General features: G+C 38.2%; 1 protein-coding gene across 1 annotated transcript in view; it reads left to right on the forward strand.

Moving 5' to 3' along the window:
* The window catches only part of LOC117422309 (latent-transforming growth factor beta-binding protein 2-like), a 96831-nt gene that overhangs the window by 26289 nt on the left and 48681 nt on the right, over positions 1 to 21861 (forward strand). Inside the window, exons 4-5 of the mRNA XM_058987902.1 lie at positions 15955 to 16136; positions 17744 to 17914. Coding sequence (XP_058843885.1) covers positions 15955 to 16136; positions 17744 to 17914 — 353 coding nt within the window. The remainder of the gene's footprint in view (positions 1 to 15954; positions 16137 to 17743; positions 17915 to 21861) is intronic.

Raw genomic sequence — 21861 nt, forward strand, 5'->3', positions numbered from 1 at the left:
CATGTGAAAATGTAGCAACATTGCTACAATGCCATTACATCCTTCTGGAGGAATGGATGTTTTGCAACCAAAAAACCTAGTACAGTATTATTGAATTAATGCACCATTGATGATATATTTAATTAGTCAAATACAAATAAATTTGCTTCAAATGTCATTGTTTTTTTCTTGCAAGGGTTTAACTAAAAACTTTTGAATTAGGCCTACAATGTTGCAATAGTAAATCAGAAGATTTTGTGTAGCTGAGCAAACATGACAGAGAGCTGCAAAACAGTGAAAATCCACTTTATCTTTTCTATATAACAGGCATGCACTATTTGGAGCAATATTTAACTTTACGTACAGAAATAAAGTATTGTGCTCTGGAGGATATGTAATAAAAATAGTAACAAACTGAACTTTTCAAATCCCTAGTGATGGAGTGGATGATGATGTCATCTCCAGTAACGAGGACCGGGGGCAGAGATGGAAGTCAAAGAAAAACAAATTCTGAGCAGAATCTCGGAAGCACTATTTCACTTAGGGGTAATAAATATGCTGAATAGTCATGGTTCAGATCACCCAGGCTAAAACCTTGAGGTCATTTAGAAATTGGATGCCAGTCTGTCGAAATGAAGCAGTAAAAAAGGAAGTTGAGAGGTTATACTGTAGGCTTGATGTTTTGTTTTCTTTTTGTTTCATTTTTACAATATACTAGCATGGCAAAATGCATTTTTATTTTAAAAGGGAGGGAGGGGGTTGTGTCGGCAGCATCAAAACAGTCAGTCTTTGCACTGAAAATGACTGAATTTGTTGTATTGTGCACCTACATTAGAATCTGGGGAGGTCTGATGAGTTAAATGATTTGCACCTTAAAGGAAAAAAGGCAGGACAAGCACAAGATCGGGGTCCCTGTTGCAGAATGGAGCTTTTCTTTGATTGTTAACATGAGAGCAGATCATCACATCCCTCTGCCTGTCTGAAAGCTTAGCTGACCCGGTCCTCCTGCTACTCTAATCAGGGTAATGTACCAGGAGGCAGCAATCCAGCAAGACATGACTCCTGGTGCTGCTGACGAGGGAGGAAGCTGCACACTAGGGACTCTGTAACTATAAATCTGTAACTGTGATATGTGGCCGACTTCCCATATGGTATACCTGTTGTGCATTTAAGGGCAGTGCTTTTCCCTTATAATAATCATATTGCTTCAGAAAATAATAATTAAAAAAAAAAACAAAAAAAAAAAAAACTAAGGATACAAAGGTAAAAAACTAGTAATGTACCAACGCAGGTGTGTGTGTGTGTATGTGTACAGTACTAGTAATGTGGCAAAAACACATCCTGGCTAATGGGCAAGTCGTGAGTGAGGGATAAGTAGTAACCCTACCACTGGCCGTAATAGAGATTGCAAATAGGTTTGTGGGCATGAAGCTGACAGTGTTAGCAGGAGGATGAGCTCAGGAGGACTTATGGAGGAGCACTAATAAGGAGGAAGGGAGAACGGAGAGAGTCAGTGCCGAGGAATGTGAGGGATTTTAGGTGAGAAAATAGAGGTGCTTAAGCAGTAGAATTTAAGGGAATTTGATATTGAAGACTCCATTATGCAAAAAATGTGAAGAGAAGCAGCAGAAAAAAAACGAGACTGAGCATAAAGGTACTGAAGCCAAAGCTGTACCATGTGGTTCAAATGAAACCCATTGAGCTTGGGGGAACTGGAGAGAGAGACGAAGAAAATAACTACAACTAATTTTGCCTACCTTCAAAAAAACGCTGTGGTATTAGACTCCAAAGGACATTTCTCTCCCAGCAGGATTCAGTAAATGAAAGGTCTCTAACAGCTAAACCACAGACAGAATGGCTTTGCTGTCTGACTGTTTCCACCCTTGCACTCCAGTGCTGTGTCAAACCCAATTACTGTCCCCTCTACGTGAAGGTAAGAGGAAGGCCAGCGCCCGTGAGAATCTCGCTGCTATTGCAGTGATTAAAAGCTCCAATTTAAACATCTTTTGGAAAAGACAATACGAATTAGGTGTTCATTCAGACCGCTGGGTGGAGAAGTCTCCAGTGATCATTTGGAGAGTAGCATGGGTCCTAAAATCTTTGTGAATTAAGAAAAAAAAAATCTTTGTTGCATACAAATAAAGCATTAGCACTGGAGTAATTGCAATGATAGATTAACACTGGATCCAGTCTTAGACTGGATTTAGATGGAGTTAAAGCAACCCATTTCAGATTAATGTAGGATTGCTATAAGAGAAAGAGAGAGAGCAGGGATGCACTGTATCTGTCTTGCATGATAATGGTATTTGTATCAAACCATGACCGTGTGTGACCAGATCAACACCCAGGTCGAGGCTGTGACCTTCAAACCCATGGGTTGATGTGCTGAAGCACTAGCACCTGTGATGATATATGTGTGTGTGTGTATATATGTATATGTATATGTGTGTGTGTATATATATATATATATATATATATATATATATAATACATATATATATAGAGAGAGAGAGAGAGCTAGATCTCTCTCTCTCTCTCTCTCTCTCTCTCTCTCTCTCTCTCTCTCTCTCTCATATATATATATATATATATATATATATATATATATATATATATATATATATATATTCTCCTTTCTTGGATCAAGAAACCTGTCAACATGCAAACGTATAGCCCAGGGCAAAGGGTTATACTGGAACAACAGCACAATCTCTTTTTACATACCTCTTCAGGCCTTAGGGACTTTCATCTAACCACAGAAACCACAGCCTTCAGAGACTGGGCTGCTGCCATTAAAAACAACTTAGAGACAAATTATACAACCAAAGGTCTCCAACATGAGTTTTTTAGTCACAGCACTGCTATGTGGTTTTCAGGGACAAAGCGAAGTGTACTGTTTCATTAAAGGAAAAGTGAAGATGGGTGGACTTACCAATTGCATGTGTGACCCACAAGTTAGTTTGTTGGCATTTAATGCACTGTAACTTAATCTGGCCTTTGGGATTTGGATGTTTATAGTAGAGTACACAGTTGTAATACAGAAACCCACAAGACCAGTAAGCCACAATTATACCTGGCCTGCCTGCCGTAGCCTGTTAGTGCAATCAGATCAAAATGAAAACTGAGTCGGCCATTTAAAACATGGTAAAAAAGGACTAAACCATTACGGGGGGGGGGGGGGCTATCTAACACAATAGTGAAATATTGTATATCATTGTTTCAGGCTGTTTGGCACATGCAAATGGACAGTTACCCCAATCAAACTACAACACCGTCTGTGATGCAAACCTATGAAAGAAATAGGTTTTTAAAATACCCTTTTAATCAAACATTCATTTTGCTGTGCGGCCATGAAAGAAAATTCTCTGTGACCTACTTACTATACAGTCAACATTTTCATTGCCAATTCTGTTTATTTTTACTAGGGTCCCCAAATATCTGAATCCAAACTCCATACATTTAGTTAATGTATGTTAAAAAATACTTCAGTGGCTCCCGAGTGGCGCATCCAGTAAAAGCACTCACTAGAGTGCAGGATGCGCTCTATAGCCTGGATGTCGCCGGTTCGAGTCCAGGCTATTCCACAGCCGACCGTGGACGGGAGCTCCCAGGGGGCGGCGCTCAATTGGCCGAGCGTCGTCCGGGGGGAGGGAGGGTTAGGTCGGCCATGGTGTCCTCGGCTCACCGCGCACCAGCGACCCCTGTAGTCTGGCCGGGCGCCTGCAGGCTTGCCTGTAAGCTGCCCAGAGATGCGTTGTCCTCCGACGCTGTAGCTCTGAAGCGGCTGCACGGTGAGTCTGCAGAGTGTAAAGAAGCGGGCGGCTGACGGCACACGCTTCAGAGGACACCGTGTGTTCATCTTCGCCCCTCCCGAGTCAGCGCAGGGGTGGTAGCAGTGAGTTGAGCCTAAAAATAATTGGGCATTTCAAATTGGGGAGAAAATAATAAAAACTAATTGGCAACGACTGAATTAAAAAAAATAAATAAATAAATAAATACTTCAGTGAAACAGATTTGTACACAAAGGAAACGCATGGAGATTATAGCTGTCAGAAGAACATTGTGTGGGCGCAGCCATGCCTCAGGTGTGTACAGCATGAAGTGAAGTTTCTCTTAAAGGTTGTTGTTGATGATCAGGAAGATCACAAAGTGAAGCTTTTGTCCTGTATCTCTGTAATTATTAAGGATAAGACCAGACACGGTGACTAGTCTAGTGGCCTAATCTAGTTAAAAAAAAAAAAAAAAAAAAAAAATCAATACAAACAAATGTTAATGGATTTTCAACTGCTGATCTCATTTCCTGTTAGTGTTCTTGACTGGTCTTCACTTGCCTAATAAAACCAGGTTCCAGGAAAGCTCGCAATGAGCAAACACAAAGTTATGCTCTCTGCCTTTTGGTCTTTATTCCATGTGGAACCATGGGAATATTACAATATTATTAATGAGGACAATAATGTTTCTTTACTTACACATCCTCTTAACTAAAACAAAGACAGATGCTGCCATGAATTATAAATCCTGTCACTTGGTGTTTGAAAATAATTGCCCACGTGGTATTTTCAACAAGAGATGCAATGTTTCCCTGTCTGGTTTAGGGGTTTGTGTGGAAGAATCAGCGCAACAGCTCGTAATGACTACCAGGAATGCCACAGTGATTATGTGAAGGCCGTGGTACCACAAAACAACACATTTGTAAGCCTATCATTTTTCTGATAGACCGCTACTGATTTAAATGATGCTTACCACCCTGTAATTTTGTGGTTTGAGCTTTTGATGTTACCGAAATGTAAAAGTTTATTTCAGGTTATGGATGAACACATGGTGTAATCATCCTGGTCCAAGTGAGAAAAATAAATAAATGTGTGACTTTACAACAGTGCCTTTAAATGAAGCAGATGGCCTTGTTGTGGTTTCGCTCATTATCTGGATCCGTTATTTTGTCATCTAACGCGTTAACAATTTGCATCATTCTTCAGAAGATCTTGGTAGACCACAAAATTGGCATCCCATTTTGTTATTTTACATAACCCGTTTGCATTGTTACACTTTACATTGTACAGTTATGGCCAAAAGTTTCGTATCACCCTATAGAAATAACTAATTTTGCTTTATAAAGTTGAATGAAACTTGCTGAATAATGTTACATTAATATATTGAATTACAATAATGTTTTGTAGTTTTCCATATACTTAACGTAATACTGACAAAAAAAAAATGTGACATTTCAAAATCTAACATAGAAATACTGTTATGGCTTCTGGTAGACTTTTGCAATATAATTGTGTAGTTTATTTGATTACATGATAAATAAACAATCTAAATTATGTTCACAGTGTTTTTTTTTAATTATGTCTCAATCCTAATTCTTTCTTTTAGATGAGATATGGTACACTATTCTGTGGTTTGGAAATTTAGTGCACACAAATTTAAGGACTGTTATAAGAAATATTTTGCTAATGACAGTTTTTGATTGATTTTAAATCAAGTTTATAGATCGGGAAACTTCTTACAGAGGGTTAGACGTTTGTTCTTGTTTTTCAAAGCACTATGTAATTGCTTAAACACTCCTAAAGCAGTTTCTTAAATCTGTCTTTAAAGTTTTGTGAATGGGGTACATAATGCTTGTTAAAAGAAATCAAAAGGTCAGGGGTGCAAACTGTTTTGAATATTGGTGCTGAACTGTTTCTCAAGTTACGCACCAGAGAGCCTGCTGGTTAACCCCCGCCCCCCCACACTTCAATTTGTTTTTAGTGTTTTGTGGGTGGGTCGTGTGCAGCAGCACCCCCAGAAATATTTCACATGGTACTCGAAAAACAGAAACACACTGACAGCCCTTCTCATGCAGATAACGACTCTGCATCACCATGCTGGAAAGTGTTTCAGCCAATCAGAGTGCTGCATTTTTGTTCTTTCCTGAGGTTTCACAGAACCTACATTGTCACATTGTTTCCCTTTCTAAAAATGAATGAACACAGCACACTGCCATCGAGACAGAACAGCAACTACAGTGACAGCCAAATAGTCCATGACAGCAATAAAAATAAACCTATTTGAAATACAGACTTAAACTAGGGGAAAAACTAGCTCGCATAAATGTTATGCTGTTTTCATTTCTAATCATTACTCTCACAGTCACTACAACTAATGCAATCATTGCTCACCCCCTAAGCATGGCATATACATTTTTTTTTTTTTTTAGCGACAAAACCGGCAGTAAAAAAATAAAACATCAATAACAAAACTTGGATTTGATGTGTTAATGATTAGGAAAATGTATAATTCACTTAAATATAAGAAAGACACTGACATTCTTTCTGGATCATTAGATGAGGGATTTTTGCTCTTTTTAAAGTTTCAACCAAACTTAACTGCTTCTGTTTGCTCATTACTGGTACACACTGTGCATAACGTGCATATGGCTGCAGGCGCCAATGGTCATGTAAGTAGTCCAGACCCAACTATACGCATCTATGGGTGCTGAGAAAAAAACGGTTCACCGCACATCAGTGACCCCTGTGGCCGATAGGGTGCCTGCGATTCTGCAGTGGAGCCATCAGATCTGTGTTGTCCTCCGGCACTATAGGTCTGGCGGCCTCGCTGTGGATCTACAGTGCGATTGATGGATTGGCAGGAGCATGTGTGTGTTCCAGCCTCTCTTCCCCGAGTCGTGAGGGGGGCTGCAGCGGTGAACCGGGATACAAAAAATAATTGAGCATTTCAAATTGGGGAGAAAACCAGGGTAAAAAAACCATTGGCAACGACTAAATTTACAAAAAACAAACAAAAAACATCTATACAATTTGTATGGGGAATTGAATTCGTTTTCATATTTGCTCCACCAAAGGCTTGATACAATATTTATGACACTGTTTGTTTTTGGCATAAAAGGTGTTTTGATAAATATTAAGTTCTTCAGAACATCTCTGTTGGCTTCAGAAACATTTTGTTTCCAGCGTTTTCTTTGTGTTTGGCCTCAGCCTCTATAGCAGCCCTCCTGTGTCAACTGCTTTTTTCTCGCTGTCACTTTGCCAGTGTCAGCATTGTTGCCTGGAAACCGTGGAATATATTTCAACGAAAGCATGTCCAAAATTCCTCAGTGTTTAGCCGTCACTGGGTAGTCATAGCTTTTGGAAAAGAAAGTGACCAAAACAATGTTTCAGAAAGCTTGATAGAATTTAAATGAAGAGAACATTGTGTCCCTGCTTTGATGGTTATTTCTTTTAAAAAGACAGAGTGGTACGTGTGCAGGTTATAAACATAATTAGAAAATTATGACTTGGAATAAATGATTGCAAAAAATGTCCATATAATTTTTTTTCTTATAACCGCTTTGCTGTTCACTTATTTTGACTGGCCCCTCATTCAAATAAAGTAAACGGCGCACATTTCAGGCTCCAGGCATAGTGTACAAAAGGCTGGTAATGATGCAGAAAGAAAACATTTTTTTTACATGACAACTGTGGAAATTCCAAATTTTTCACAAGTAAATGTTGATGACCATTAATACTTCATTTAGAAATTCCTTGGCTAGAGCCATGTCATTTCACTAGCTGTTTCCAGTATTCGTGGTAAAATCCTCCGGCACATATTAGCATGAAAAAAGGTGCACAGTGCATGTATGCACAGTTTTATGCAGTACAGAAAGTTAAATGTAGTCTGAATAAGGATTAGTGCCAACAAGGAAATGATATATATATTTTTTTTTTCAACCTAGATTTAACTTTCTGTACTGCATAAAACTGTCATAATGCTTAGAAAGAATTATAGAAGCTCAGCACTGCAGCCAATAACTTCAATAACACTCTTCTATTACTTTGATTACAAAACAAATAAATGCACTTGGGGGGGTCCCCAGTGTGTCGCCTTGTTAAGCACTGCCGCTTGGGGTGCAGGGTGAGCCCTGAGAGTGAGGTTCAAATCCAGCTTGTGCCAAGCTGTTCTGTCAGCAAACATTTCAACAACGTAACCTTGGCTGTTGAGGTTTGTTTGGAAGCGTATGTTTTTGGAAGGGCCTCCGTGTGGCACACTGGGAAACGCACGACCGTGTGGTGTGCAGGGGGAGTCATGCGGTCAGCGGCGTGCAGATTCAGGCCCTGGCTGTGAGAAGCATTGCAAGCGAAACAGGCAGGGATTGAGCTGCTTGACGGAGCTACATCAGCCCCTAGTGACCAGGCAATTGGCGTGCTCTATCAGTTTGTGGAGAAAAAAAATAAAACGTGCGAAATATGTATAAACATTAACATACAAACATTAAAGCCAGGACACTACTGTATATTTTTCTAAAGCTCCCACAGTCCGTGTCAACTTCATCTTCACTCTACCCGAGTCTCCTGACGATGTCCGAGGCAGTGGGATAGCATCCAGCGATAACACATGCGAAATTCCTCTGCTCAAACACAATTAAACAAACATTTGTCTCTTTTAGGGGAAAAAAATACCTTAAAAATAACTGTATACAGATTCAGGGAATTTTCAGTGATCAAGAACACATTACAGTTGTCTGACTCACGCTGCACTACACACACGCAGGCTTTAAACAGAACTGGAAACCAGAATGATTTATTAGAAGCATGCAAGTGCCCTGGAATCTAATATCCTGGGTTCTCTATTCTAATCTCCAAACGTAACCCAGACAAGATTGCTGTCCCAATAGTAACCCAGTTGATATTGAAGTATGGTCCCCTATAGTCCTCTCTTAGCATTTCACCTAGCAATCAACATATCCAATTACAGAAGACAGAGCAGAGCACCTCATTAGACTTCATCTGACTGGGCTTTACTGTTCTGCAAAGATTTTTTTTACCTGAGCATGGGAAAGAATAAGTGTCTGCCATTCTTGAAAATTCCCTTTTTTTGTGCTTGGGACAAAAAAAAAAGAGTTCTTGTTCTTTTTATCAAGTGATTTAAAAGCTTACAAATCCCATGGTATTGTCCAAGTTGTTATAACATGCTGAAGTATTCCACAGGGGACATTTTGCTAGGGTCATGTACCGAGCATTTCGTAAATGTTAGACTTGCATAATGAACCAATTTTATAACGTTGCTGTCATTTCAACCCTAAGGCACCGTTTGGCGAAACCCAGGCTAGCTCCCTAATTATCAGGTGATGCCAGAGTTTTAAAAGCGCCAGGGACCACTGCCTGATGTCAAACAAGATTGTTTAGACAGTCAACATGTCGCCAAAATTGCAGCTTTCAGCATCTAAATGAAAGCCTTAAATCCGTCTGGTTTTCTGTTCGATTTTGGCACTGGACGAAAAAAGGACCAATAAACTTAAAACTAAGAGACTGAAAAAAAACAGAAGCTACACATTTAGAGCGAGCATATATTCTTTATGTTCAGTATTGGTTTAACAGCAGTGCTTCCCATCTTCCCGTTGACTGGTATTATATTTTTCATTTTGGGACCGTTATTCCCATGGCAGCTTTTAAAGAACTAAATAATTATGTAGACCTAATAACGATCATCACAATTAGGTTCTGTAATTGCTGAAGCAGCAAAAGCAGCAATTATCTGCATTTTTTGTTTATTTTGTTGTTTGGTAGTTCTGTGCAGCCGCTATAATAATAGCATAGCCATAAGTCAATAGTAATCCCAGCCACAGTTTTATGCAGATTGCCTTGTCTTCTTTCCAAGCCCTTGTTGGTTCTTTTTTAGCATCAGTCGAATGTTCTTTGTTGAGTAAAGGAGGCTGTGTGATCCGGTGGTTTAAGAAAAGGGCTTGTAACCAGAAGATCTCTGGTTCAAATCCTGGCTCACTCACTGAGTGTGACCCTGAGCAAGTCACTTAACCTCCTTGTGCTCCGTCTTTCGGGTGAGACGTTGTTGTAAGTGACTCTGCAGCAGATGCATAGTTTAAAATAAGCCACTAATTAGAGCGAGTTATCCGTTTGTCACCTACAGTGTTGCTCGTCAATATATTTACCTGTAGGGTGACCCAGACAAACCTGTTTGATGCTAGTTAGAAACGTCTGGTCCTTGTTTTTGTCTGGTTAAGATTTGGCTGCGTTGTGCGGATTCCACACTAACAATGTGGTTTACTCTGTGTTCCCTGTCGCCCGATGTTGCAGAAATGTTATAAAAATGTGGGTAGAAAGAAGGAAATTAGCAACTGGAAAATGTTCCGGTTCAAAGGGAACATTTAATGTCCTATGTCCCCACTAATGAATGCGGACTAATGTCAACCATAAAATTTCTTGACAGTCTTGAAAGCAATTGGGGCAAATGGGGTTTCCAGTAGCACTTTTAAGAATGCACAGATAGGAAGTGATCTGTTTGTTTTGAGAATCCCCAAGCATGTAGCCATTCCTGGCACACCAACAAAGCAGGCCTGTAGCGGCACACAGAGACATAAAAAAGGAATCCACACTCCTTTTGCTCTTCTGAGATAATAATTTTGAGGAAAAACAAATGCTTTGACAGACAGTTATTAGTAGATGGTATTTTTCCTTGTCTGTTCTCACAACAAACTGTGGTCCTCAATATCATCCCTCCATGTTATTCAGGCTGTAAACAAAACAAACAAAACAATTTGTTATTTTGACTACTTGTGTGTGATGTACAAACACACATTAATTACAGCTACACAGGATTTTAATTGAAAATTTGAGCACAGTGTCTAAACTTCCCTCCCGTGTAGCATTTTCAAATGTCTGTTCTTAAAGTTTTTCAGCATTGGGTTGTGCTGTGTCACAGGCTACATTAGGTTTATTTCAAAGGATTGCACATTATTATCGAGTTACTATTAAGAACTGACCTATATTTGGTATGCGAGTTATATGCCAGCAAAGGATCCTGGATCGGTCAAAGTGACTGGCAAAGGATTTTCTTGTTTCAGCCCCTCATGTTTGGAACATATTTTGGGAGAATTTCTGTTTTGCACTAAAATGTTCTGAACCGGACCTGCACAAGATCCAAAAGGAGTGTAGCTTTTTGAATGACACACCGGGAAACAACCGTTTAACATTTACCTCGAATGATGTTCTCTCCTGAGGTGCTTAAAACTCCTGAAAGGGATTTTGAACTGAAAGTGAGTCGTAACTGTAGACTTTCAATATATTATTTTTTTCATTAGGACCCAGGACCCCCTTAAAAAAATAAGATATATTTAATCTCACTGGTCTATCTAACTTTAAAAGCTGACCTTAATTTCATCAGATCAATAGATTAGGTGCCAAATAGCGGAGAGAGGATTGCAGCTGGCGTGTGTCTAGAGTAGTGAAGGAACGGTAACTGTTTGTCGTTAACTCCTGGGTTCAGAAGAGAGACTGAGCATGAAGAACAAGAAGCATAAGGGTGGACCAAGCGTTATTGCTAATTATGTTTTATGAGATTTAATTAATGGCATGATTTAACACAGAGATTCACCTTATTTGAAGAAAAACAACCACCCGTGCCAATACAACTATACTTTGTAATACACTGGAACTGTTTCAAATTGAACCACTTTTTTCTATGGGCGGTTTCTGATCTTTCTTGCTAATTTGCTTTCCCTAATGTAGTTAATTTCCTTATGGTTTGCCAGCTATCGAAAACAAAGTCTGGTATTTAATCCTACATTATAGATGCCATTACATAATAACATATTAATAGTAATTCATAAGTTTTCAGCAGGTCGTTAAAAAAACAAAAAAAAGAAGAAAAAAAAGGGGGTCATGTTTGTATGTGTAACTAGGAAACTACTGAGGTATTGTCTTGCCTCCTGCACAAGGGGCTTTGCATTAAAGTGTAATGTTTGTCGCATTGGACCAGTCTTCAATATCAGACTTCTGGCAAGGCCAAGACTTTTAATGATGAAACTTCTTAATTCAGGTTTACATACACAAATGACTGATTTCACAGACCCCAATGGGCATCAATCTCGCACTAACCAATGTTACCTCAGTAGTCTGATATTAGTGCTATCCGTCAATGAAACCAGATTGTGGCGAGTTCTTACAGATAATTAAATACAAGAGTAGTTGAATATGTGGCTTGCTATGACTCTGTATCAGTAGGTATTGTGTTATACACACCAATGCAAGATGTATACTGTTAGGTATGGCAGGATCCCCCCTGAGAGTTTGAATACAGCCTGTAACCAGGGGAGGAAGTCAGACAGCAGACTACAGAGTTGTGTTTTTTTTTTTTTTTTGTCATGTAGAAAGCTGTAAAACTCCTTTCCAAAATCTTGTTATGCTGGAGGGCCTTCTCTAGCCATGCAGTCCTTAAACTCTTCCCGCTTGCACAGCTGCAAGCAAACCCGTCTGCCCTCAGAAAAGAAAAACAGCTGTGTACAGTTGTGACAAAAACGATCCATAAAAAGCAAGTCTTTGGGGATAAATGATAAACATCACAATCTTGTCTGATTTGTTTCTATCGGACGACAATCAAGAAGTATTGCGGTCCCAATAATTGTTGTTGGATCTTTTTAAAAGTACACTGATTTAATAATCGGTGATTAAAAAAATATTTACAGGTTTTTTGTTTAATTGCTAATGGAAATATGTTTCCCATAAGCCTGCGCTGTCAGACCTAATCACAACTAACAATTTCAATTGTTTTCTTGTTTAATACACTTCCTTTCCAATGGTACAGCTGTCTGAAGTTATAAACAATCCCCTCAGAAAGCGGCTTTGGTTTTAAATAATAATTTGGAACCTTTTTAAAAAAATTGTTTATGCTATTAATCATGTTGCAGTCATTATCAACTTGTTTTTAAATTCCCTGTTCCAATTCACTTGAAATACTCCTACTGTCGGGCTATGAAAGTTGATACACCTAAAGGGTATGTAATATATATTACAGTATACCTTTTTTATACATATATATTTGTTATGCTGTTTGAGTTCTGTTACTCCAATATTCAGGTTCAGATATTTTGACTTGCCTTTCTGAAGTTGCTCAAGTTAATTCATGGAAAACCCCACTAATGAGTAGGCTGGAACATATACAGAAGGTTGGTATCCAAGATAGCTTGTGTCCCGATCTGATACTAGCTTTGTAATAAAACAGGGTCCCCACCATGGCTTTCACTTCTATGCAACTAAGATACAGCTAGCCTTGGCCACCTGCATTAGGCATACTGACACTTTGTTTTTACTAGATCAATCCTCTAGCCAGTGTCTTAGTTTGAGTCTTTAAGTTGCTGGATGCCTTCTGTAATCACAGATTGTAGGATTTGACAAATGGAAAACCATGTTTTCATAATGGGAACATTTTTCCTTATAATGTTTCAGTGTTTGGCTTCCATAATCTTGTTTAAATGAATGGAAATGTGTTTTGAGGTGCATTCATTGAGCCCTCATGTAATGATGGGGGTAAAAGATAAGACTGCATCTTGTATTCAGCGTTTTTAATGATGACCTCATTTTTCAGAGAACATTTTTACTCGTAAACATCTGGTCTTCTCAGGAAGACAACACACAGGATATCGGAGTGGGAAGCTTGGAAAAACGTTTTCATGACTGTGTTGGCCACCAAGAATCTTGCCCAATGCTATCTTTTAAAGACAAGATTTATAGTACTATTCTTCAATACCAACTGGCATAACAAACTCATATCATTCATAGAACTCCTTAGAAGATGAGGTGTTTCAACAGATGTTCAGGTGATGATTCTTATTGATCCTGTAATATCTTTAGTGCTCGTTGCTGTTGAGATATGAACTCTGCCATTGCCTTTTAAATGCTTTCAAACATTAAACCAGGAATCACGACTGCCATCTCAGAACTATAACATCTCTGGATAAGAAATTATAAAAAGTTAGTTTTATTTGGCAAGCAGAGTATAGAACTTTAGTGTCAAGTTATAGAAAGTTCACACAGAAAAAATCAACCAATCACTGTTACATATTTGTCAAAATCCCAATAAATCTTCGACTGTGTACAGATGTTATCCTGTGCCAAGAACATTTGGCACAATTCTTTTTAAGTAGTACCTGAGCACAATCTTAGTTTTTGTGATTTTATTTATGTATTTATTTTTTTTATAATATGTTGTGCCTTGGTGTCTCTTGTAATTGGAAAACATTCTTTATCATAGTCTGAGCACCCAGAACTGCTCAACTTCATGATTCCCATGCCCAAGCTGCACAAAACAACATATCTTAAACAGTAATAAAAATGTATATATATATATATATATATATATATATATATATATATATATATATATATATATATATATATACAAAATATATATACTGTGTATATATATATATATATATAATAACATAGTTTTTTTATGTAAATCATTTTATCTCAGTTGAAATGTAATTACATTGACCGTAAAACCTATAATCACTTTTGAGTACTAACATGTTTAACAATCAAGTAAGGAATAAGTTAGGATGATAACCTTGGTGACGCATACATAATTGTTCTGTGACATGTTTTTGGCACAAAAGGGAATTGTCACATCACCCAGTCAGCAGCTTCAGGAAAGAGTTGAATCTGGCAAACAACAATATAATTTACATTTTTGGACTTGTGAGCACGTTTCAGAAACATGATGGATTTTTAGGCATTGTTCTTTTCATTTGTTCCCCTTTTTCATTTGTGCAGCCAGTTTATTAGCTAGTGCCATGAATTCAGATTGTCAGTGTTAATTAGATACAGCTGGTGGAGATAAATGCAAGATAATAGCAATAAATCACCAGTGAAGTGTGAGAAAGTAATTCACCTGGACATTCAGAAATAATTTGTTATTCCACAAGGTTCCTGGTCTCCTTTGCCCTCGCTTGGTGCATGTTCCTACTTAGGTATTCCTGGATCTCACACAGTTTGTCATACAGCTACATGATCTCACTTCCCCTGCGCAACAATGCCAGCAATTAGGGAATCAAAGGTTCACCAGACTGCAAATGTGCAATTATTACACCCCAGGGAACTGTGTACAGAAAACATCAAAATTATGCAAAATTATGCGGTTGTTACAAAGTAACAAAAGTATTGTGCAGTCGTATTGGGTTCTTCTCTCATAGTGGATATCAGAATACTAGCATAAGTAAAAAATAGAAAAATAAGTAGAATACGATGGATTTTTTTTTTTTTTTACATAGTCTTTCTTGAAATAAAGGAACACCAGCTCTTTCAGTTTGTCTTCCGAAAGAGAAGGTCTCCGATCGGACCGGACAAGATTATACAGTGAGTTGCTGCGCTCAGCATCAGCTGTATTTGTTCTGCATTTATGTATCTGAAAGCGAATGTTTTCAGATTAGGAAGACGGTCAGCTGTCGATGACCAAAACAAGTCGATGTCAATTTCCCCTGGCGGTAGAGCGCTCTGGATCGCATCGGGTGCCACCTTCACAGTGTACAAAGCAAAGCAAAGAACATCTTTTATTCTCTTTTGCTGATATATTTGCAACATGGGACCTTTGTCATGGCATTTTCTGGCAAAATCAATGTTCCCTTTATCCTCAGTTTGATCCAACATTTTTCGTAATTGCGTAATTCCCCGGGGTGTAAATTATCTTCAAATGAAGAATGTGTGTTTGTGCACAGACTATTAAAAAAATATATATAGTTTATATTGCAATATATTACATATAGGAAGGGATCCATGTCCTAAAACTCATGTCCAAACAAATGTATGTGCATGTAAATTTAAAAAGATTATAGGCAATTTAAATAAGAAATGTAATTTAAAAAGCTATTGGTGATACAATGAGTTGCAGAGCATTCTAATAGTACAGGAAAAATAACTGCACTTAAAATAGCAGAGCAGTAAACTAATCTAATATGTATATCGATGCCCATTTTATTTGTGAAGGACACTGAAAATATTATTTAAATGTTGGTTCAGCATCATTCAAAATAAATTGTCAATGAAGTTATATATTTTTTTCTTATTTGTTATTGATTCCTAAGGAATTTCCCAAATTGATAACAGGTGATAAGGTTTCATCTATCAGAGTATCAACTTCCAGGGCAAAAGAAAAAAAAGAAAAGTTATAATATCTGAAGATACCATTTTAAATTTTTTTTTTTTTAAGGGCACATGACAGAAGAGGGCAGGCTGGGTCCTCTCCACAGCACACTGGGGCTTCCCGCACGGTCAAGCGTTACCCATCATCTACTGAACAGATCACCTCCAACGCTCTGCCCAATGGCAACCACAAACAGCCAGCCGGTGGACGTGGAACTGGGAACCTTAATAATGCCGTGGCACCAAGAGGTATTCATGATACTAATAGGGTTTCATTCTATTGACATTTTATCTTCAGAAAAGTGCAGTTGATGGAACACTGAAATGATGTAAAGTAACAATTATTATTATTATTATTATTATTATTATTTATTTCTTAGCAGACGCCCTTATCCAGGGCAACTTACAATTGTTACAAGATATCACATTATACATTATTTCACATTATACAGATATCACATTATTTTACATACAATTACCCATTTTTACAGTTGGGTTTTTACTGGAGCAATCTAGGTAAAGTACCTTGCTCAAGGGTACAACAGCAGTGTCCCCCACTGGGGATTGAACCCACAACCCTCCGGTCAAGAGTCCAGAGCCCTAACCACTACTCCACACTGCTGTGTAATTAGTAACTTCCGTATGATCTTTTTAAAATGCCATAATTTTCCCTATTTAAAATGAATGGGCAGCATTCTCATTAAAATGTTCAATTCATACTTTAGATGTACAGTACATATATACAGTATGTTAAGTAAGGGAATCACTAAGATCAGTCTTTTAAAGAAGTTTGCTAGATTTGAGAGGACATAGCTTGCGAAATTGAATAGCTCTCCAAAGGTTACTAAAACTCAGGAGTGGGTGTAGTTGATAACAGCTGTTCCTTTCCTATCTTATTCAATCTTTCATGTCTTTGAGTAGGGGGCACAATATTCTGAGGTGGGGTTTTGCTCTGTAACTTAGGAGCCGGTCTGGGGGAAAACAAAAAAAAAAAAAAATCATTCATAATTTTGATCGGATCAACTAATTCCATTCTTATTTTTCCCAAGCCCTTATACCGCTGCATTGTAAAGTGTGTGCATGGTGTACAGCATCACTAGACACAGAGAGACTCTCCTGTGAATGGAACATCAGATAAAAAGTTAAACTGGCCCAAGTCCCAAGCCATCAGCCCAGAGTGTGGTGTTTTTTTTTTTCTTTTTTTTTTTTTTGAAGAGCGACAGCAGTTTGTTATCTGCAGCTTTAAGCCTGGAGATTTAGCAGCGACGTTTCGAAGGGCTGCATAAACAGAAGGCTTACAGCTGGAGGGGGGGGGGGCGGCTATGGAGTAAAAGCTTTCAGGCTGCCTGTTGCACAAACCAAGACCCATCAAGTTAGAGGGTTTGGAGAGGGCTAGCCTCCGCCCTTCATTTCCTGTTCCAACATCTTCGTAATCAGGGAACTTGACGAAAAACCCAGGACGACTTGGAACATAATAATAGCATTAATTTGTAACTACCGTAAGCTGTTTTTAAAATGCCATAAATAAAAGTTGGCTTGTGCCCAAGTTTTTCGCTTTGTAATGTGAATTGACATTGTTCCCACTATTACACAGCTTTCTCCTACTTACACCTCATCCTTATGATAACAGCTTGGAGCCCGGCCCATTATAAACTGGATCCCCTCCATAGACTGCAGTCCTGCGAGACATCAGTGAGCTACGTTGTTCGCTACCCAGCCTCTACCACACAGAAGCCTTTTCTTTTATATACTCGGCTCTCTAAACAAGCGAGCCTGAGACCTTGAGGGCCTGACGAGGAGGATGCTGTTCAGAATTGAGATTGCTCTTTTTCTTATTGAGTTGGTCTTTGTCCTAGGAGCAAACCTGACGGCCAACATTGACCGTATAAAGATTGTCTTCACCCCGATGATCTGCAAGAGGAGCTGTAACAATGGTCAGTGCTACAACAACTGTGAGAAAGGGGACACTACGACCGTTTACAGCGAAAACACCCAGAGCCACATCTCAAAAGCAGGATTTCGCATCTGTAAGTATTATTATTTTTAAACCTTGAAAACTGCTTTTGCCAAGTATCCCTGAGAGGCAGCGTACTGAAGGAACTTGGACTGTGACTTCTGTGCTGCTGAAAACTCTAACGCTCCAAAGAAGTACAGTCAGCATATCTCTTGCTGCAGCCCTCATGATACGATTCAGTAAAGTAATACCACTGTGAAAGAACCAACAACACGTTCTGGGTGTGGTCTGACTGTATGCAGCTTAAAAACATGTAATTTAAAGAAAGATAGTTACCAAACAGGCAAACAAAGTTACTTAAGAATCTGTTCTAGTGATCTATTTTAGAAGTGCTGATTGAATTCAAAGTTTTTGATTATTTCTGATCCCTCATGCTCTGAAAAGGAGAATTGGTGTGCTTAGCCCCCCATCCTAATGATCATCACCCTTTTGATTACTCTGATTTAACTATTGTTATGCTTTGGGAAGGCTAAAGCGCTACAGTGTAAACAAGGATTTGTAGGGATTACATTACATCTGGGATTTGCATTAGCCTTTTCACAAGCAGTAGAGAGGGTAGCCGTCTAAGACAGGGGTACAAAACCATTCTAAAGCCATTATGAAATGTCTCAACGATCAGGGGTCTGATTGTTCAAACTCCTCGGTTTTAATACCATGGGTGCGGGCTTGTGGAAGTTTCTAACCCTGAAAATGTTTGATTTTTTTTTTACATCTTTTAAGTCTTTAAAGATTACATTGCAATCCCAGCCTACTTTATGAACACAGGCTCTCTTATATTAAATACATCATAAACTTTTTAATATTTAAAATATGGATGTCCATTTTTGTAAAAGCATTGACTCTGTTGTTTTAATAAAAGCATGCCTAATGTTTGGAGGGAAGACAAAACTTCAAGTTAAGTGCATAGCCGTAACCTGGGAATGTGTATTTTATCTACCCTTTTGTGTAGGAAAAGTCTGTGTTGCAGTTAAATTAAGACATAGACCAAAAGTTACACAAGGAAGTGAAAATCAATATACTAGCTGCTTAAAGTCCCTAGCATGGGTTAAACGGATTTCTTTCTAAAGCTGTACAGTGTCATGGCACCATGCAGAAACATTATTAAGAAACTAGACTTGATGTCTGCTTAGGGATACATTTTGACCACAAACATTTTATTTTAACAGAAAACTTGCACGTTTTAAAGTCGTTATGCAAATCTAATTTAATACATGCATGTCTCACCACTTCACTATTTCCTGTAGTCCTGTTTAGACGCAGCCAGAAGTGGCATTGCCTAAGCTCCCTTGGACCTGCAGACAGGAAGAACTGCATCATTATGAATTTAAGAGCAGAATGCGAAGCAATGGAACGCTGCTGATGGAATTGTCGTATTAATTGTTTTTGACAGCATTTTGCATGCCAGCAGGGCTCATGTGTTTTCTTTTTTTCTTTTCACAATTAACATTAAAGAAGAGTCTTAATACATGCCACTGGAGGGGATCTAGAGGGAAATTACTAACTGTGTAAAACGTTTAGTGTCAGGAGGGGAAACATGAATCTATTGGAATATGAAAAGTTTCCCACAGTAAAAGCATAGCAAAGTGTAATAATGCATAGTGAGAGCATGGTAAAGCATAGGTAAGCATTGTAAAGAATAGTGAGGTATGGTAAAGCACAGTAATGAACATGGCAAACCAGGGTAAACTCTGGTTAATGCATAGTTTAACCATGGGAAATGTGCACAAATCCCATGGTAAACTTTTAGAAGGAGTTGCAATTATTTGTGTTGCAGTAAAAAACACAGTCCAAATTGGTTAACTACTGTATCTATTTCATAAGGTTACTGTAGGATAACTCTTTAATGGATTAATGGGTCTTTTTCATTGTTCTTTATTTCTTCTTTTACTTTCTTAGCTGCTTTGAAGCTGAATTTGGCACTGTTTTGCTTTTGAAATCCTTTGCAGCTATGTACGCCCCCAAGCCAAAAGGATTTTTTTTTTTGTATAACTTAGCAGGTGTGCAGATGCAGGTAGCACCTGTTTTTGTTTTTGTAGTTCTTGAATATACTTTCAAGTAAATCATATGCAAGCAGACAATATTCAAAGGGATCTATGTGTCAAGAATCACATCTATTTTTATGATCTTGATACCACCACCAAAAAAACTGCATAATATATAGTTTCTATTTAGTTAATAAAGTGGGTCAGTAAATTGCCACTAGGAGAAAACACCAGCAGGAATAATCTCAAAGTATTAAGATCTGCCCCTGTTTAGATATAGCAAGTCTCCTTTATTGGATTCGTAAGTGTTTCACTTTCATTCCTAACTAATTTGGGATTCGCATGTGCAGCCAGGGTAGGATTTTTCCTAATAATATTATCTTCTCAATTCCAGACAGATGTCTCTTTGGGTTGCAAAGCCATTTGCTTGGAGAATGTGCTGCCTGGCACCACTAGTTTGTTCTTTGTTTTGTTACCTTCAAATCAGTGTCCTGAATGTGTTTTCACAGACTGGGCTGGGTGGATGGATTTGATATTAGACAGTCACAGATGTAATAGGTTGTCAGCTAACATTAGAGTACATGTGGAACTTTGCAGTGCTTCATGATTTAATATGTTATTTAACTAAGGCTCCGCTGTATAATTTGATAGCTGCAGCTAACCAAAATCTCAAATTAGTGTCAGAGCCTTTCATTATACATCTGGGTAGGGGAACTGTAACAAACAATGGGATACTGGTACTGTAACCATTAGAGGGAGGCTGAGAGACATAACAGTGCCTTACCAGTACATCCTCATCAACTAACAATTTAGAGTAAGGTTTATGGCCATGACTTTGTAAAATACAACTTTGTTAAAAAGGACTGGAAATGGGAAGGTCAATCTGAAAGCAAACAACCATGCTAAAGATATTACTGTATTTTAAAAACAAGTTGGTTGCTTTTTGAGGAGCATAATGTAAAAAAGAGACAATTTTTTACATTGCCCATTTAAAAGACGTAATTATGGTGTGTGTGTGTATATGTATATAGAGATGAACCCGTTTTATATCACCTTGCTTAATATCATATCCTGATTATTATCACGATTTTTCAAAAACCACTCGCCATGCAGGCTGTCGCCTCACAAACCCACTTATTGTTGCTTTTTGTGCTGCCTGTCAAGTGCTGCGTGGCTGGGCTTTACTAAGTAACCACAGGATAGAATTCATTTCCAACGCAACTAACAACCAATAATCATCTCAGCTGATAAACTGATATTTTGTGCAGCCTATCAAATGCTGCGTGGGCGGTCTTAACGGAATACAGTTCAGTTACAAAACACCAACGTCACCAAATGTGTCTTCTTTAACATAATCAAGTGCAACTCCTAATTCATAGCCCTCATCAGTCAACAAATTCCTTTTTAGTTAATGACACACAAAATGTATTTGTCTAGTAGTAAACAATATGCATTTGTTTAAATGTAAAGAACGATGTACAGTATTAAAACACTGCTCTTTAATTCACTGTTAGTTTTCTTTCTCTTCTTCTCGCACTCGGAATGTGCTGTAGGCAAACATGAAACCCAGAATATATATTCTATATATTTATTTATTTATTTATTTATTTAAATGTATGTCTATTTATGTATGTTTGTTTTTCTTTTTAAAAAATCCCATTAAAGGATGACCGACTGGAAATTTGAAATGTTTATTGCTTGGCAAAGCTAAGTCATAGTGAGGCTTTAAATTGAGTATTTTAAATGAGACTTGTGTATTAGAAATCTTGCCCGAAGGGGAAAATCGTGACTACATAAATTCATTTTGGTAGGATCGAGTTACATGTGAGTGGAGGTGTGGGGTCAGGGAAACAGGATAAGAGTGCATGGAGGAAATGGGATGGCAACAAAAAATTAATTACATCCTATTTAGTGACCTTTTATTGCTGCTCATTAGTTGTCAAACCAGGAAAGCCCCGATTTCTGAAGGTGTATAAAT

Source organism: Acipenser ruthenus, chromosome 15 (assembly GCF_902713425.1).
Source record: "Acipenser ruthenus chromosome 15, fAciRut3.2 maternal haplotype, whole genome shotgun sequence".
Taxonomy (NCBI): domain Eukaryota; kingdom Metazoa; phylum Chordata; class Actinopteri; order Acipenseriformes; family Acipenseridae; genus Acipenser; species Acipenser ruthenus.